General features: G+C 57.9%; 1 protein-coding gene across 1 annotated transcript; it reads right to left on the bottom strand.

The window, feature by feature from the left end:
* Positions 1-936: 936 nt before the first annotated feature.
* Positions 937-9,361, bottom strand: PLD4 (phospholipase D family member 4). The gene is made up of 11 exons (XM_025392242.1): positions 9,208-9,361; positions 6,942-7,031; positions 6,290-6,483; positions 5,226-5,409; positions 4,730-4,850; positions 4,051-4,178; positions 3,216-3,416; positions 2,267-2,406; positions 1,975-2,140; positions 1,798-1,894; positions 937-1,388 (listed from the first exon to the last, which is right to left on the bottom strand). Exons 1-11 carry the CDS (start codon positions 9,232-9,234, stop codon positions 1,189-1,191), a joined length of 1,548 nt encoding a protein of 515 aa, XP_025248027.1. The 5' UTR covers positions 9,235-9,361; the 3' UTR covers positions 937-1,188.
* Positions 9,362-15,377: the final 6,016 nt, after the last annotated feature.

Genomic DNA, 15,377 nt, shown 5'->3' with positions numbered 1-15,377 from the left:
GCCCCCACATTCTTGGACCCGCCCTGCACAACAGCCCAAGCACAACAGCCCACAAACCACACAGCCTTGCGCACCCCTACCCTCGCCGGCCTGTCTCCTCAGCCCTCACATGGGACCTGTTCTCTCGGCCCTGGGTTCCCTCCCTCTTACCCTCCCCGTCAGGGGTCCCCTCCCGACTTCCACTCTCCTGATCCCTTCAGCCGCGGGTCCCCTCCCGACTTCCCCATCCCTCAGCCCCGGTCGCCTCGCGTCCTCCCCGTCCCCTCAGCCGCAGCTCCCCTCCCGCCCTTCGCATTCCCTCAGCGCCGGGTCCCCTCTCGCCCTCCCCTTCCCCCAGCCCCGGGTCCCCTCCCGGCCTCCCCGTCCCCTCAGCCCCGGGTCCCCTCCCGGCCTCCCCGTCCCCTCAGCCGCGGGTCCCCTCCCGCCCTCTGTGCCCCTTGAGCCGCGGGTCCCCTCCCGGCCTCCCCGTCCCCTCAGCCCCGGGTCCCCTCCCGCTCTCCGCGTCCCCTCCCGCTCTCCGCGTCCCCTACAGCTCTCCGCGTCCCCTCAGCCCCGCTCCCCTCCCTCGCCGCACCTGTCCGGCGCCGTAGGAGCCGCCCCCTGGCGGTGGGTGCGCGGCGCTGCGCCTTGGTCTGCGTTCCCTCTGCGGGAGTCCCGGGCGTGGGCTCCGCGGCTCTCGCTCCCCACGGCAGCCGCTGGGCGGGAATTTGGGTTCCGGAGCGCGGCAACTCGGCGCGGAGTGGGAGACTGAGGGTTCACTCCGCCCGGGGGGCTCGTCTGGTCCCCGCCCCGCCCCGGGTTCTCGCGGACCCCGGACTAGCTGAGGCGCTGCCACGTCTGTCGCGCGGCGCGGCTTCGCAGTGGCGGGCGCGTAGAGGCGGGCCCTTGGCAAAAGGATGAAGGGCCGCCAGCGCTGGACTCACACAGAGGCACTGGGAAGCCACGAGTGTTTTTTAGGCCTGGCCTGTGGGCCAGGAGTCAGGGTAGGGGCCTCCTGGAGGGCTCCCTGGAGGAGGCGGGGCTTAGGGGGGCTGGACTCGGAAATCAGAGAGCTGGCGGGCGGTCGCAGGCGGCTCCTGGCTCAGTGCCGACCCGGGCTGCTTACAGGAGGAAGCTGCTGAAGCCCAGGCCGGGTCAGAGGGGAGGGCGGGGACGGGGCGGGGTCGCCGAGAGATAAAAGGGTCCCCCTCAGCCCTGCCAAACGCAGTCCTGGCCCGGAGCCTGTCCGTCCAGGCCGACGGCGTAGCGCGAACTCCAGTCCCGCTCAAAGAGCTGCCGCAGCTGCTCCTGTACCGTGGCCCCCGCGGGCTGCGCGCCGCGGCTCTGGGTGACCACCAGGCCCACCCCCGCCGTGCTGCTGAAGTAATCCTCCGACCAGTTGGAGGTGCCTGTGGGGAGGACGGAGGAGACGCTTGGGCGCCGGCTCCCACAGGCCTCTCCGCAGCCCGCTCAGCGCCAGGCCCGGCTACGGGTTTGGGGACGGTTGGCAGCTGGCCCCTCCACTGTCATCAGACCCCAGCCGGGGAAGCCCCTCGCTTAGGTGCGGGAGGGACAGCTGGTCGCGGAGGAACTCCTTCCTCACCACGCGGCGCCAGGCGTCCTGACTCAGTGTTCTGGGGCCCTGTGGGGCCAGGTGACAGGCGGGTGGCCTGGTTCCCGGAACTCCATGGAGACCCTGTCCCCCTTCAGCAGCAGCCCCTCTGTCCTGAGGTGTCCACGCCGGTCACAAAGCCACTGCCTCCCTCGCCCGTGCCTGGCCACCCTGGGGCCCGCCCGCCGTGCTCTGCTGGCGCTCACCTATGTAGGCTGCCTTCTCCGTGACCATGAACTTGCTGTGGTTCACCCTGCTGAACGGGATGTTGGAATGATTCCCCACCGGCACGATGAAGACTTTCTTAGGGGAGCAGAGGCAGCGCGTCAGGAAGGGCGGGAGGAGGGCGCCTTCCCCACGCCCGGCTGGGAGCGCGCCCTCACCACGTCCACAGAGACGTTGGCCGCGGGGTTGCTGAGCGCCTGCAGGGACCGCAGGTAGGGGAACATGGTGGGGTCCGTGTTGAGTCCGCAGCTGACCAGCAGGCGCACGCGCACACCCTTGCTGAAGGCTGCCGCCCGCAGCGCGTTGTCCAGCACCGGCCAGTACCTTGGGGTGGAGAGAGGCGGGGCTCTGCTTACAAGCCCCCGGCCCGGCAGGGGTCCCAGCAGAAGGGGACGTGCCCAGGAGCTGCCCATCAGCAGAGCAGGCTGCCCGCCTCCCGCTCAGACCTACCTGCGGGGGTGGCTGAAGCGCGTGGTAGGGAAATACTCCATCACGGAGGCATAGATGAACTCCTGGGCGCTCCCCATCACCGCCAACAGCGCCTCCAGGTCAGGGGTGCGGCCCTGGGGACAGAGTGCGGGTGGCGATGCCTGTGACGGGAGAGGGGTCCCTGAAGGCTCTGCCAGCCCAGTCCATTCTGAACTTGTGACCCCACCATGCACCACCCAAGAGGCCCCATGTGGTGGTGGAGGGATGGGGCCCAGGTGCCTGGAAACATGACGAAAAAAGGGGTCGGTTCCACAGGGGTCCTGGGGACTGGCTGAGGCCTGGCAGAGCGACAGGAAGCAGCTGGACCGCCCTGGGCTCCAGGCTGGATTGACTTCCCAGAAACAGTTTCTGGCCACGGGGATGCTTCTCCACTCCCTTCAGGGTGCCAACCGCCCCCCCCCCCCGCCCCATCTAGGGAGATTTCCCTTGTTCTGATACAGCCTCTACTGCAGACCAGTCCTGGGCTGGCTGGGGTCTGTCCACCCCCACCCCCGTGGGCTGATAAAGGAGGATCTGCCTACCCCTCACTCTTCCCTTCCTTCCCCACAGAGCAAGTGGGGTTCCCCTCCCTCTCCAGTGCCCAGCTAAGCCCCTTGGCCTCTTCCAGCAGTCTAGAGACTCCCAGGGCCCCAGGGCCTCCCATCACCTCCTAGGCAGCCTGTTTCCCAGGGATGGTGCTGACCAGCTGTCCTCCTGGAGCTAAGCCTGCCTCCAGGCACAGCCCAGAGCCTGCTGATGCCAGCCTGCTGCTCACCCCAGGCCCCCCACAGTCCCACCCATGGTGCTGGCTGCCTGAAGACCCGGCTGATGCTGCTGGTGTCTGCAGGGCCAGCCCAGAGGGCTCCCTGTGGGTCTGGCCAGCCAGGGCAGAACAGGGGTCTCTGATGGGCTCCTTCTCAACCCGCCTTACTGAGAAGTAGGCAGTGGTGGGCACCCCATCAAAGAGGCCCTGGAAGGGCTGGAAACGGTTGATGTGAGATGAGAAGTTCTGAGGCCAGGTTTTGGGGAGGACAGCCTTGGGCACCCCCAGCACCCAGTAGGTCTGGAAGGTCTTCTCCAGGTCTTGGGCCAGGTGGCTGCAGTTATAGATGACAGCGCCAAGCTCCTTCACCTGCAGGGACCAAAGTCAGGTGCTGTGGGAGAAAATCCCCTCTGTGGGGCCTCCACCCCACTCCACCCAGGCCAGGGATGCTGGGGCAGGCACAGCCCCTGCCCCACGGGTCCCCACTTGTGGGAAGCATTGCCTGTAGGAATCTGTAAGAGTGTGCTGGTGGGAGGAGTGCCCAGCGGGTCCCTGTGTTTTTGAACATTGTATTCCAATGATCAAAGCAATACATGTTTATTACAAAAACAATAGAAAATGCATCAAGGCATTAAGAATGGGATCATTCTTAATACCACTGTCAAGTGATAACCAGGGTTGCCTTTGCCATGACCATTCTGACACATTTTTCATGCATTGCTTTTCCTAAAAAGGCGTGTGTTTTGTAATCTGCATGTTTCCCTGGATAATGTGACTTGAACATCTTTCCATGTCATTTAATGTGATTCCACAGCATGAGTTCAGTGGCTGTGTAGAATTCCATCATTTATTAGACCAGTCTCCAATTGTTTCTGCCATGGTGACATTGTAAACAGTACTACATGACTTTCTCCAGATGCACTGAGATGTCAGGCCAAGTCCCCAGAGTTCAGGAGGGGAAGAGCTTCAGGCGGGCCTCCTATGTTAGGGCCCTGGCACTCACCTGCGTCAGGGACCGCCAGTCCATGTTGGCACTGCCCATGTATATGTGCCGTCCATCCACAACCCAGAATTTGGAGTGCAAAACGCCCCTGGTGAGCCGCCCCATGGGCACCCGTCGTACCTGGGCACCTGGTGGAGAGTTCAGGCAATGGGATGGACTAGGTCTTGCTAAATGCCAGCTTCATGGTGAGCCTGACCCCAAGCTCATGACAGTGGGGTTGACTCGGATGTCCCCACAACAGTCCTACTAAGCTGCTGCTATCCTCATCCCCATTTTATAGGTGAGGACACTGAGGGATAGACTGGCCCAGGGTCCCTCTGGGCAGCTCAGCTCCAGAGCCTGCCTTTGTGGTGACTGCCCATGGCCTCTTGCTCCCCAGCCAGAGGTCCCAGCCTGAGCCTCCAGCCAGGGGTCAGAGCTGCTGGGCTCAGCAGGGCTCCGAAGCCACCCATGCTCTGCCCTGTGGAAAATGGCACTTTTGGTTCCTTGGAACCAGCCCTATGCCCAGGTGAAGCTGACTCAAAGGACCTCGGAGCCCTGGGTCCTGCCCTCCTGCGGTGTCCTAGGGAAGCCCAGGACACCTTTCCCACCCCGCCCCTTTTCCTTGTCCCATGGTGCCAGCCAGACAGCCCATGCCTGACGCTAGGGCAGTGGGGCCCAGCATGGTGCAGGTACCCACCTCGGGCAGCCAGGACCTGCAGGTCGGTGGACTTCCTGGCCAGTGTTGGACTGCTGGTGGCCACAGCCAAGGAAATGTTCCTGCCCAGCAGCTGCTGCAGCTTCTGCAGAAGGGCCTCTCCCTGCAAGGCCAGGCCAGCCATGAAAGCTGACCTCAGGCTGCCCTCTCCTCCGCATCCCCACTAGGACCCATGCCCTCCTCAGGAGGCCTACCTTGGACTGCCTACAGCTCAAGGTCAGGTCAAGTATATGGATGACCCTTGGTTGAGAGCCAAACTGCACCAGGCCCAGTCTGAGTGTTTAGTCACCCAGAGGCCCAGCTCCTTGACACCTCTGCCCTTAGAGCCCCCAAGGGAGTGGCCTAATCCCTGCTCCATGCTAGACCCTACCACCGAGTTGAGCCCCCGGGCCTGGTGCCCGAGACCCCTACATAGATGGGCAGCCTGACTTGCTGTGTCTCCAGCACCAGGATGCGGTGGGGTCAGGGCGGGGCGCACCAGCTGGGAAGATGAGTCGTTGACCCCAATGTCGGGCCCTGTGAGGGACCAGTAGTATGAAGCCACGTGGACGCTCTCCTGGGCAGTGTCCAGCAGCTGCAGCCAGGCCTGGCCCAGAGGCTGGGCGGAGAGGCTGCCGGCTGCAAATGGCAGGTCCTGGGGGATGCTTTCCACAAGGACAAGCCTGTGGAGAGAGCCACACAGGGCTCAGTATGGGTGCAGGAGCCCCCAACCTGCCTCACATCACCTGCCCCATCCCGCTGCCAAGCCAGAGCAACTGTTGCTCAGGTGGCCCCTGGGATGAGCCCAGGCCAAGTGTGCAGAGTAAGGGTTTAAGGTATAGGCAACAAACAGACTGGGCAGGGTGGGCCTGAGCCCAGCATGCTGCTGGGATGGGACACCCAGGAGCACATTGGGAAGGAGCCTGAGAGGGGCTGCCTGGTCCAGAGCAGGTTAGACTGGGGGGTCCTGGCCCCACCCAACCCTGAGGCACTGCCCACAGGGAGCAGCTACTCCTGAAGCCGAGAAGAGCAGAGCAGAGCTGTGGAGTCCGGAGTCTGGGGTGGCCTCCTGGTGTGGAAGCCCTTGGTGGCGGCCAGAGCTGGCCTGGAAGGGAAAGGCTGGGCCAGGGGCAGGCGAGATTCCATTTCCAGGGAATGTGTGCAAGATGGCCCAACAGGTTCCTCCAGGGCAGTCCTGCGATTCCAGGACCCCAACCGCAGGGAAAGAACGGTGGGAGGGAAGGCTGAGGGGCAGGAGGGGACAGTGACACTACGCCCCAGGAGTGGAAAGACTGAGGGGGTGAGCTCAGCACAGGCAGTGTTTTCCAGCCTGTCAGATCCCCCGGGTCGCAGCCTTTGTTTGCTGCAAAAAGCACCACACGCCTGCCCCGTCCCCCAGCCCCCACACCAGCTCATATGGTTGTGGCCCTCCCGGGTGACCTGCACCTTCTAGAGGAGCTGGTAGAGGGCCACCCTTATCTCATGGGCAGATCCAAGGGCAGAAACACAGGCAGCAGCCCCAAACTGAGACCTGCCCAGGCAGGCCTCCATGGGCTCACTTACTGGCAGGAGTCCCTCTGCTTCCTGACCTCCGCTTCCAGGGGTTCCAGCGCTGGGCTGGAACCATGTCCCCAGGACCTGGGCATGTCCTTGGGCTGCACCTGGCCCCAGGTGGGAGGACGGCGCACTTGCCACAGGAGGTAGGTAAGAGCCATGGAGCCCAGCCACAGCATAGCCAGCGCTCCCAGGACCTGCAACTGGATGGGGCAGCACCCGCAGGGTCACCAGGACAGGTGGGGGGTTGACTTCTGGCTGGGCCACCATGGCCCCTCCAGTGCTGAGACAGAGACCATCTTGACTTCCCTGGACCTGTGCTGCTGCTGGGGTGAGACTAGGGTAGACAAGGGAGAGGGGAGGGTGATGCAGAGAAGGGCCCCAGCCCAGGGTGGTGGCGGGGGTCGGGGGGCCTGCAGCCCACTCTGCAATGCTGTGGCTCGTGGTAACTGGCTGTCCCCAGCACCTCCAGCTGGGGGATAAAGGGAAGGTCTGGAGCAGCCCAGGGAGGCTTGCCTTGCCCACCGATCAGGGCACCTCTGCTCCCCTCCTTGAGGGTGGAGGCCCCCTCAAGGCTGCTTGTGTCCTCTCCACTCTGGCTCACAGCTTCTGAAAGGCCACTGATCCCAGCCACCTCCTCCCTGGGCCCCCCCAGTCCTACCGTGCCAACCTCTCTGTCCCACAGGCGGCGGGGCAGCATGGAGCACGGCCACGTGGGGGTCACTGCCGCTCTCCGAAGAGGCTTCAGCATCTGCACAGGGCAGCCTGGCATCACCAGCAGCTCCAGCCCCACCCAGAACTGCCCCTCAGTGCCTGGGCAGCTAGGTACTGGAGACACCCCTGCACAGACACCCACATAAGCCCCCAAAAGCATCCCACTCATGCCTGAGGTCACACCCTGGATGTTGGGGGTATGCTTTCCACAAGGACAAGCCGTGTGGGTGTTGGAGCCCGCAGCCGGCCACATGTCACCTGCCCTGTCCCCCTGGCCAAGCCGGAGGGACTGCTGCTAAGGCAGTCCCCAGGGCTGAGGCTGGGCCAAGCGTGCGGGGCGGGGTGGGCGTCTGTGCCTGGCCACATGCCCCGGCTTTCTGTGTCTCCCCATCAGGGCCTCCCACTCAGCGATGCTCAGTGAGTATCTAGGTATTTGTGTCTCAGTTCCCTGTTTCAACCACAACTGAAACTGTGTCTGAAAGCCCCATTTCTGCTTTTGTCGCTTGGTCCTCTTATTGCTGGCCTATAAATAACTGCTTCCCTCCTGGGCTGGGCTCCTGTCTTGGCCCCACGGCAGCCCCTCCTGAGAGCCACAGGTCAGAGGGGTCAACGGGGCAGCACCCTGGCTGGAGAGGCTAGGCGTAGAGAGGGCAGAGATGGCGACAGAGTGAGACCCCTGCACTGCTGGGGGAGGCGGTTGTCCTCTGCTACAGGGACTCACCTTGTCTCCTCAGAGCGGTCACCCCATAAGGACCTGGGAGCCAGGCCATCCGAGCCCCATGGCATGTGGGCTCCCACCCCCAATCCCACCCTCAAAGCAAGCAGTCAGGCTGCCCCAGGTGCCACGATGGGGAAGGGTGCCTCACAAATACAGAGGCGCCCTCCCCGGGTGCAGGGAGGCGTCTGTGCCCAGCATGGACACCTGACTGGCCAGCCTCTGACTGAGGCATCCACCAGGGCAGGAGCTGGCTGGCCGCTGGCCGGGATGGGGAGGTATCCAAGGTTTGAGGCCTGGGCCTGGGCAGTGCTGAGTGCCTGTGTCTGCAGCCAGGCTGGGCGCTGGGACCCAGGGGCTCTGTGGGTTGGCTGTCCACCTGGGAGCAGCCAGCTCGGCCTCCAGGCCACTGGGGTTCGTCAGGGCTATCATCCCACGGGTCAGGGATGAGGCCTTTGAGAACCTGGCCTACCTCAGCAGGGGGTGGGAACGCCATAGGAGTCAGGCCTGGGCTGTGTCTGCCCTGGAGACCAAGCGTTATGGGAGATTGGGGGTAGGAGCATGAACCAAGTGTGGGGACGGGGACTCAGGCCAAGTCACTCTGGCCCAACTCCTCGCACACTGGGGGGTCCTGCAGAGGTGGGTCGGGTGCCGCCCCCACCCCAGAGCTGAACTCTGGGGGTTGCTCACCCCACCACGCAGAGGGGACCTCAGGGTGCCTACTGTGTCCCCACTGTCCCCAGGGATTCAGGGCCCAGCATCAGGCCTTTGCCCTCCCCCACTAACTCTCAGAGAGAAAACACAGAATCCTGGGCTGTGGCTGGGCAATGAGAGGAAACGTGGAATCCTGGGCTGTGGCTGGGCAATGAGAGGAAACGTGGAATCCTGGGCTGTGGCTGGGCAACGAAGTGCCAGGGCCGTCCTTGCACAGCTGCTCCCCACCCTCCCTGCCCTCACCAGAGAGGGCCCTTGCTCCCTTAAATGCTCCAGGCAGATGGGCAGCTCAGAGCACAGAGGCCCTGCTTCTTGCAGGCCCCATCTTAGACTTGGAGCCTGTCCAAGGCCCCTCCCAGGACTACAGACCCCAGAGTGCCTCACCACCTCCTCTTCCAATGGAACCTGGGAGGCCCGCAAGCCAGGTTGGCTCGAGCTGAGAGACCCTTGGAGAGTAGGGCTGTAGCCCCCTTGTCCCACGGTAGATAGCATAAGACCCTGCAGGCATCAGAGGTCATGGCTGAAGGTGCCAGATTTTCTGCCCTGCAGGGCATTAGGCACGGCTGCCAGTCCCAGGCTGAGGTAGAGGGCCCAGCTGTCACCTGGCTGGGTATCACCCAGCTGCACGGATTGGGGAAGGAGCCAGTCATCTACAGGACTAGCTGGAGGCTGTGTGACTCTCTGGACCTGGGGTTGCCAGGAGGCTGAGGCCATAGGGAGGCAGACAGCATCCCCTTTCCCAGGCCTGGCTTTTCGCATCTGCCCTGGCCTCATTGGTACATACCTCTGGGGGTCCTGCCTTGGTGTCCATCCTGATTCCAGCCACAGACTGCAGGCCCTCAGCTCACGGGGCAGGCTTGGTGCTGCCTGTGCTCCACACCAACCTCCTCCTCTCTGCAGCTCACTGCTTCCCCTTCCAGCTACTTCCTCTTTGTCCTGAGAGGCCCCCTCTCATTTGAGACAGAAACAGAAGGCTGGAGCTGGGTGGGCGGGCTAGAGGGTGGGGCTGAGAACCTTCCCCTCCAGGAAAAATCTACACCCCACTCCCTCGAGGTAGAGGCCCTCCAGTTACAGGCCTACGAATCAGAGTCAAGCTCAGCTACAGGCCACAGAGACCTAAGGAACAGTGGCTTCAGCAAGGTCGTTCATTACTCTTGAACACTAAGCAGGTCCGGGGCTGGCAGGCTAGAGATGGCCTTGCTAGAGATGATGGCATTGCTCCACTGCCATTGGGAGCCAGGACCTTCCAGTTTTCAGATCCCAGTCCCTAGGATCCCTGCCTTCATGGCCTCACAATGGCTGCTGGAGCTCAGCCATTGCCTCTGTGTTCTTAGCAGAGAATAAGGGACATCCCAGAGGAGACTTCCTGGAAGTCCCACAGGGCACTTCCACTTATCTGTGATCTGGAACTTGATCTAGAACTTGGTCACATGGCTACACTTAGCTGCAAGGGAGGCTGAGCAGTGGAGGTAACTAGGGTCTTTATCCTGGAGAACGAAGCTGGGGCCGCTCGTTGGCATATCTGAAAAGGTAGGCTTGGCTAGAGGCTCCCAGCAAGGGGCTCTGCCTCCCACTCCCTACCCCTCACTGGGGTCCCTGAGTAGGGTCTGGGACCTTGAGAACACCCCTACTTTTCAGTGCAGTCTGGGTGTCCACCCTAGCTCCTCCTTGTAAGGCCTATGTAGGGCAGGGGTCCAGGGTGCTGGCCTCAGGGTGCCTGCAGGACACCCATCAGCAGGGTGCAGTTCCCAAGGGTGGGGCCTGTCAGCTGCACCCCTGGGGCCAGTTTGGGTGCACCAGGAAGTGAATGGGGAAGAGATCCAGCCTCCCCTAGCCCGTTCCAGATCTCCCTTCACCTTCTTGCTGCTCCAATTTGGCCTTGGGGTCAGTCCTTACCTCCCGGCCATGGTTGGGGAGCCTCTGCTCTCTGGCTGGGTTGCTGGATGCCTGAATGCAGCTGTGCCCCAGGCATGCCCCCGAGGGTTGGGTCCTCCAGGGACTCTGGGTAGGGATTATTCTGGGTATGGGGAGGGGCAGCCAGGTGGACCCTGCTGTGACATTTGCAGGGCTGGGGCATGAGTATGAAGGGAGGCTGCCTTCCCCGCCCTCAAGCTAAAGGCAGTTAGACAGAATAGATTCTCTTCTTTTTTTTTTTTTTCCTTTGAGAGAAGTTTCGCTCTTGTACCCCAGGTTTGAGTGCAATGGCTTTATCTCGGCTGACTACAAACTCTGCCTCCCAGGTTCAAACGATTCTCCTACCTCTGCCTCCCAAGTAGCTGGGATTAAGGCGCCTGCCACCACGCCCAGCTAATTTTTGTATTTTTTAGTAGAGACGGGATTTCACCATGTTGGCCAGGCTGGTCTCGAACTCCTGACCTCAGATGATCCGCCTGCCTTGGCCTCCCAAAGTGCTGGGATTACAGCCGTGAGCCACTGCGCCCAGTCTCTTCTGTCTTGACAACAATGGTGTGTGAGGGCCTGGAAGGCCAGGGACAAGTGGAGGACCCCAGGGCTCCTTGGAGTGCTCTCAGAAGTCCTTGCAGGAGGGCCAGCCCCAGCCAGCCCCCTCTCTGATTTTCCCACATCGTGAGGGGCCTCAATGAGCCCACATGCTACACCCAGCCCGTGGGTCCAAGCTCATCTGCAGCCCCAGAAAACCACCTCGCCGCCGCCCCTGGCTGCCCCTCAGGCCAGCAGGACTGGGTACAGCTCTGGCAGCACCACCTTGGGAGGATGGATCCAGGCTTGGGGACATTTAAGCAGGGAGTCCTGGGCCTTGGGCTCAGGGTTCAGCAGACTGTCCTCCTGGCCCCTCAGGCTGCTTACCCTGGAAGAAAGATTGAGGCTGGAAGGGGCCTCTGGACTCAGAGCCCAGGGCAGGCCCCTCAGTGGCTCCGAGGCTGGCTGTGTGGCCAGGACCCACCTGAGGGCAGCTCCTTGCCGGCTCTGCTCCCTCCGCTGCTGGCCCCGCCCTGAGGTCTAGGGCCCTTGGGTCCCCATGGGGTGTGGGGAGGGACTTTGGGGATTTCTCATGAAGCAAAACACTTTTTCTTTAATTTCCTTTGTTATTTCAAAACTTATCTTTGTGGGAAAATATGACTCATTATTTGTCAGCAGAGCTAAGGTGTTTTTTCTTTTTTTTTTTTTTTTTTTTTTGTTTTTTTTTTTGTTTGTTTGTTTTTTTTTTTTTGAGGCGGAGTCTCGCTCTGTCGCCCAGGCTGGAGTGCAGTGGCCGGATCTCAGCTCACTGCAAGCTCCGCCTCCTGGGTTTACGCCATTCTCCTGCCTCAGCCTCCCGAGTAGCTGGGACTACAGGCGCCCGCCACCTCGCCCGGCTAGTTTTTTGTATTTTTAGTAGAGACGGGGTTTCACCGTGTTAGCCAGGATGGTCTTGATCTCCTGACCTCGTGATCCGCCCGTCTCGGCCTCCCAAAGTGCTGGGATTACAGGCTTGAGCCACCGCGCCCGGCCCGGTGTTTTTTCTTTTTACCCCAAATAAGTACACACTGTCAGAGCGGGCTTGTGGGAGCACTTAAACCCCACCGTAAGCACATCAGACATGCCTCACCTCATGGAGCGATGTCCTGATAAGCCCATCATACATGGAAGCTGAAAATATTCTAAGTTGATAATGAAGAAAAAAAGAGAGACAACCCAAATAACCAAAACCAGAAACAAAAAAGAGACATTACAACTGATATTACAGAAATACCAGAGATCACCAGAGACTGCCTGAGAAATTATACACTCACAGACTGGAAACTTGGAGGAAATGGAGACATCCCTGGGCACACGCAGCCTGCCGAGACTGAATCAAGAAGAAACAGAAAACCCGAACAGATCGATAAGGAGTAATGAGATTGGAACAGTAATAAAAATCTCCCAACAACAACACAAAAGGCCTACAGACCAGATGGTTTTACTACTAAATTCTACCAAACTTACAAAAAAGAACTAATACCATTTCTCCTTAAACTGTTCCCAAAAAACTGAAGAGGAGGGAATTCTCTCTAACTCATTCTATGAGGCCAGCATTACCCTGATACTCAAACCAGGCAAGGACACAACAACAAAAAAGAAAACTGCAGGTCAATATTCCTGATGAATAGATACACAAAAATCCTCAACAAAATACTAGCAAATTGAATCTAATAGCACATTAAAAGATAATCCATTATGACTAAGTGGGATTTATCCTGGGGATGCAAGGATGGTTCAACATACGCAAATCAATACATGCAATACATCAAATCCACAGATTGAAGGACAAAAACCGTATGATCATCTCAATAGATGCCGAGAAAGCATGTGATAAAATATAACACCCTTCTTCATGATAAAAACTCCCAGCAGTCTGGGCAAGGTGACTCACGCCTGCAATCCCAGAGTTTTGGGAGGCCAAGGTGGGAGAATCTCTCCAGACCAGGAGTTTGAGACCAGCCTGCACAATACAGTGAGACCCTGTTGCTAAAAAAATGTTTTTAAATGTGACCAGGCGCACTAACTCATAATCCCAGCACTTTGGAAGGCTGAGGTGGGCAGATCACTTGAGGCCAGCAGTTTGAGATCAGCCTGGCCAACATGATGAAACCCCATCTCTACTAAAAATACAAAAATTAGCTAGGCATGGTGGCGCATGCCTGTAATCCCAGGTACTCGGGAGACTGATGCAGGAGAATCACTTGAACCGGGGAGGCAGAGATTGCAGTGAGCCAATATGATGCCACTGAACTCCAGTCTGGGTGACAGAGCAAGACATTCTTTAAAAAATAAATAGGCTGGGCGCAGTGCCTCACGCTTGTAATCCCAGCACTTTGGGAGGCCAAGGCAACCGGATCGCTTGAGGTCAGGAGTTTGAGAAGAGCCTGGCCAATATGGCGAAACCCTATCTCTACTAAAAATACAAACAATTAGCTGGGCGTGGTGGCAGGTGCCTGTAATCCCAGCGACTCGGGAGGCTGAGGCAGGAGAATCACTTGAACCCGGGAGGCAGAGGTTACAGTGAACCAAGATCGTGCCATTGCACTCCAGCTTGGGCAACAAAAGCAAAACTCAGTCTCGAAAAAAAAAATCAGGCAAAAGATCTGAACAGACATTTCTCAAAAGACATACAAATGGCCAACAGGCATATGAGAAAAATCTCAGTATCACTAGTTACCAGGGAAATGCAAATCAAAACCACAATGAGGTAACATCTTGCCCCAGTTAGAATGGGTGTTATCAAGAAGACAAAAAATAAATGCTGGCAAGGATGCCAAGAAAAGGGAACTCTTATGTTCTGTTGGTGGGAATTAAATTAGCAAAGCCATTATGGGGAACTGTATGGAAGTTTCTCAAAAAACTAAAAATAGAACTACCATATGATCCAGCAATCCTACTACTGAGTATTTATCCAAAGGAAAGGAAATCAGTATATCAAAGGGATCCTTGCACTCCCATGCTTATTGCAGCGCTACTCACACTAGCCAAGATATGGAATCAACCTAACTGTCTATCAAAGGATGAATGGATAAAGAAAATGTGATATATACATATATACATATATATACATATATATACACACACACACAATGGAATACTATTTTGTCATAAAAAGAATGAAATCCTGTCATTTGCAGCAACATGGATGGAACTGGAGGTCATTATGTTAAGAGAAATAAGCCAAGCACAGAAAAACAAACATCACATGTTCTCACATGTGGGAGCGAAAAAAGTTGACCTCTGGAGGTAGAGAATAGAACGATAGATCCCAGAGTCTAGGAAGGGTGTGTGGGTGTGTGAGAAACAAACTCACCCATCCACACCCAAAGAATGGACTTAGAGACCCAGAGAGGAGCCAAAGTGAGACTTTTAATGACGGTCTTGCAAGATTGGGTGTCTGGTGGGCTGGCACACCCAGCACAGTTTCAACAAGCAATTTATCCCCTAGTGCGCAGGTCCCGCCCCCGGTTCCTCATAGGCTGAGTACTATGGGGTCACAACCTTCCTGGACGTCACCTATTGGCTGTTGGGCAGGGGCTTTAGGTGTTTTCTTTAGGGTTATCTTGCTGCATTTTGTTGCAGCCCACAATGCATTGCAATTCTAGTTAGCTAAGGGGCTCTTCAAGTATTTGACTTATGACCTAAGTAGCTGGGCAGGCTGATAAGAACAGACAAAGTGAGCTATTTTACAGGCTAGTAAACTTTTATCTTAGACCAAACTTCTTTGGTTTGGGTGAGGGCAACTTAAGTAGGTGTGGGGGGCGGGGGCGACAAGCAGGCGTTGGCTATCCAACCAGGGGCCTAGTATATCCTGTTTTTTCTGTAGCTTGCTGACCTAAGCCAATTTAAGGCACTTTGTCTTGAAAATGGACCACTGTATACATTATTTCCTTCTGGTGGAGGGGAAGGACAAAAAGAGGATGCTTAATGAGTACAAATACACAGTGAGATGGAAGGAATAAGTCTAATGTTTGATAGTAGAGTAGGGTAGCTATAGTTAACGACAGTGTATTGTTTATTTCAAAATAGCTGGAAGAGAGGACTTGGAATGTTCCCAACACATAGAAATGACAGATACTTGAAGTGATGGACACCTTAAATACTGAGTTAATCATTACACATCCTGTGCATGTAATAAAATTTTACATGTACCCCTTGAATATATACAAAAATTATGTATCAATTAAGAATATATCATGTCAAAAATGCAGGCTGGGTGAGGTGGCTCACGCCTGTAATCCCAACAGTTTGGGAGGCTGAGGTGGGCAGATCACTTGAACCCAGGACTTCAAGATCAGCCTGGGCAATATGGCAGAACCCTGTGTCTACAAAAATTACAAAACTTAGCTGGGCATATTGGTGCATGCCTGTGGTCCCAGCTACTCCGTAGGCTGAGGCACAAGAATCCCTTGAATCCGGGAGAAGGAGGTTGCAGCGAGCCAAGATTGCATCACTGAACTCCAGCCTGGGGTT

The sequence above is a fragment of the Theropithecus gelada genome, chromosome 7b (assembly GCF_003255815.1).
Source record: "Theropithecus gelada isolate Dixy chromosome 7b, Tgel_1.0, whole genome shotgun sequence".
In the NCBI taxonomy this organism is placed as follows: domain Eukaryota; kingdom Metazoa; phylum Chordata; class Mammalia; order Primates; family Cercopithecidae; genus Theropithecus; species Theropithecus gelada.
This window is presented reverse-complemented; position numbering and strand designations above follow the sequence as displayed.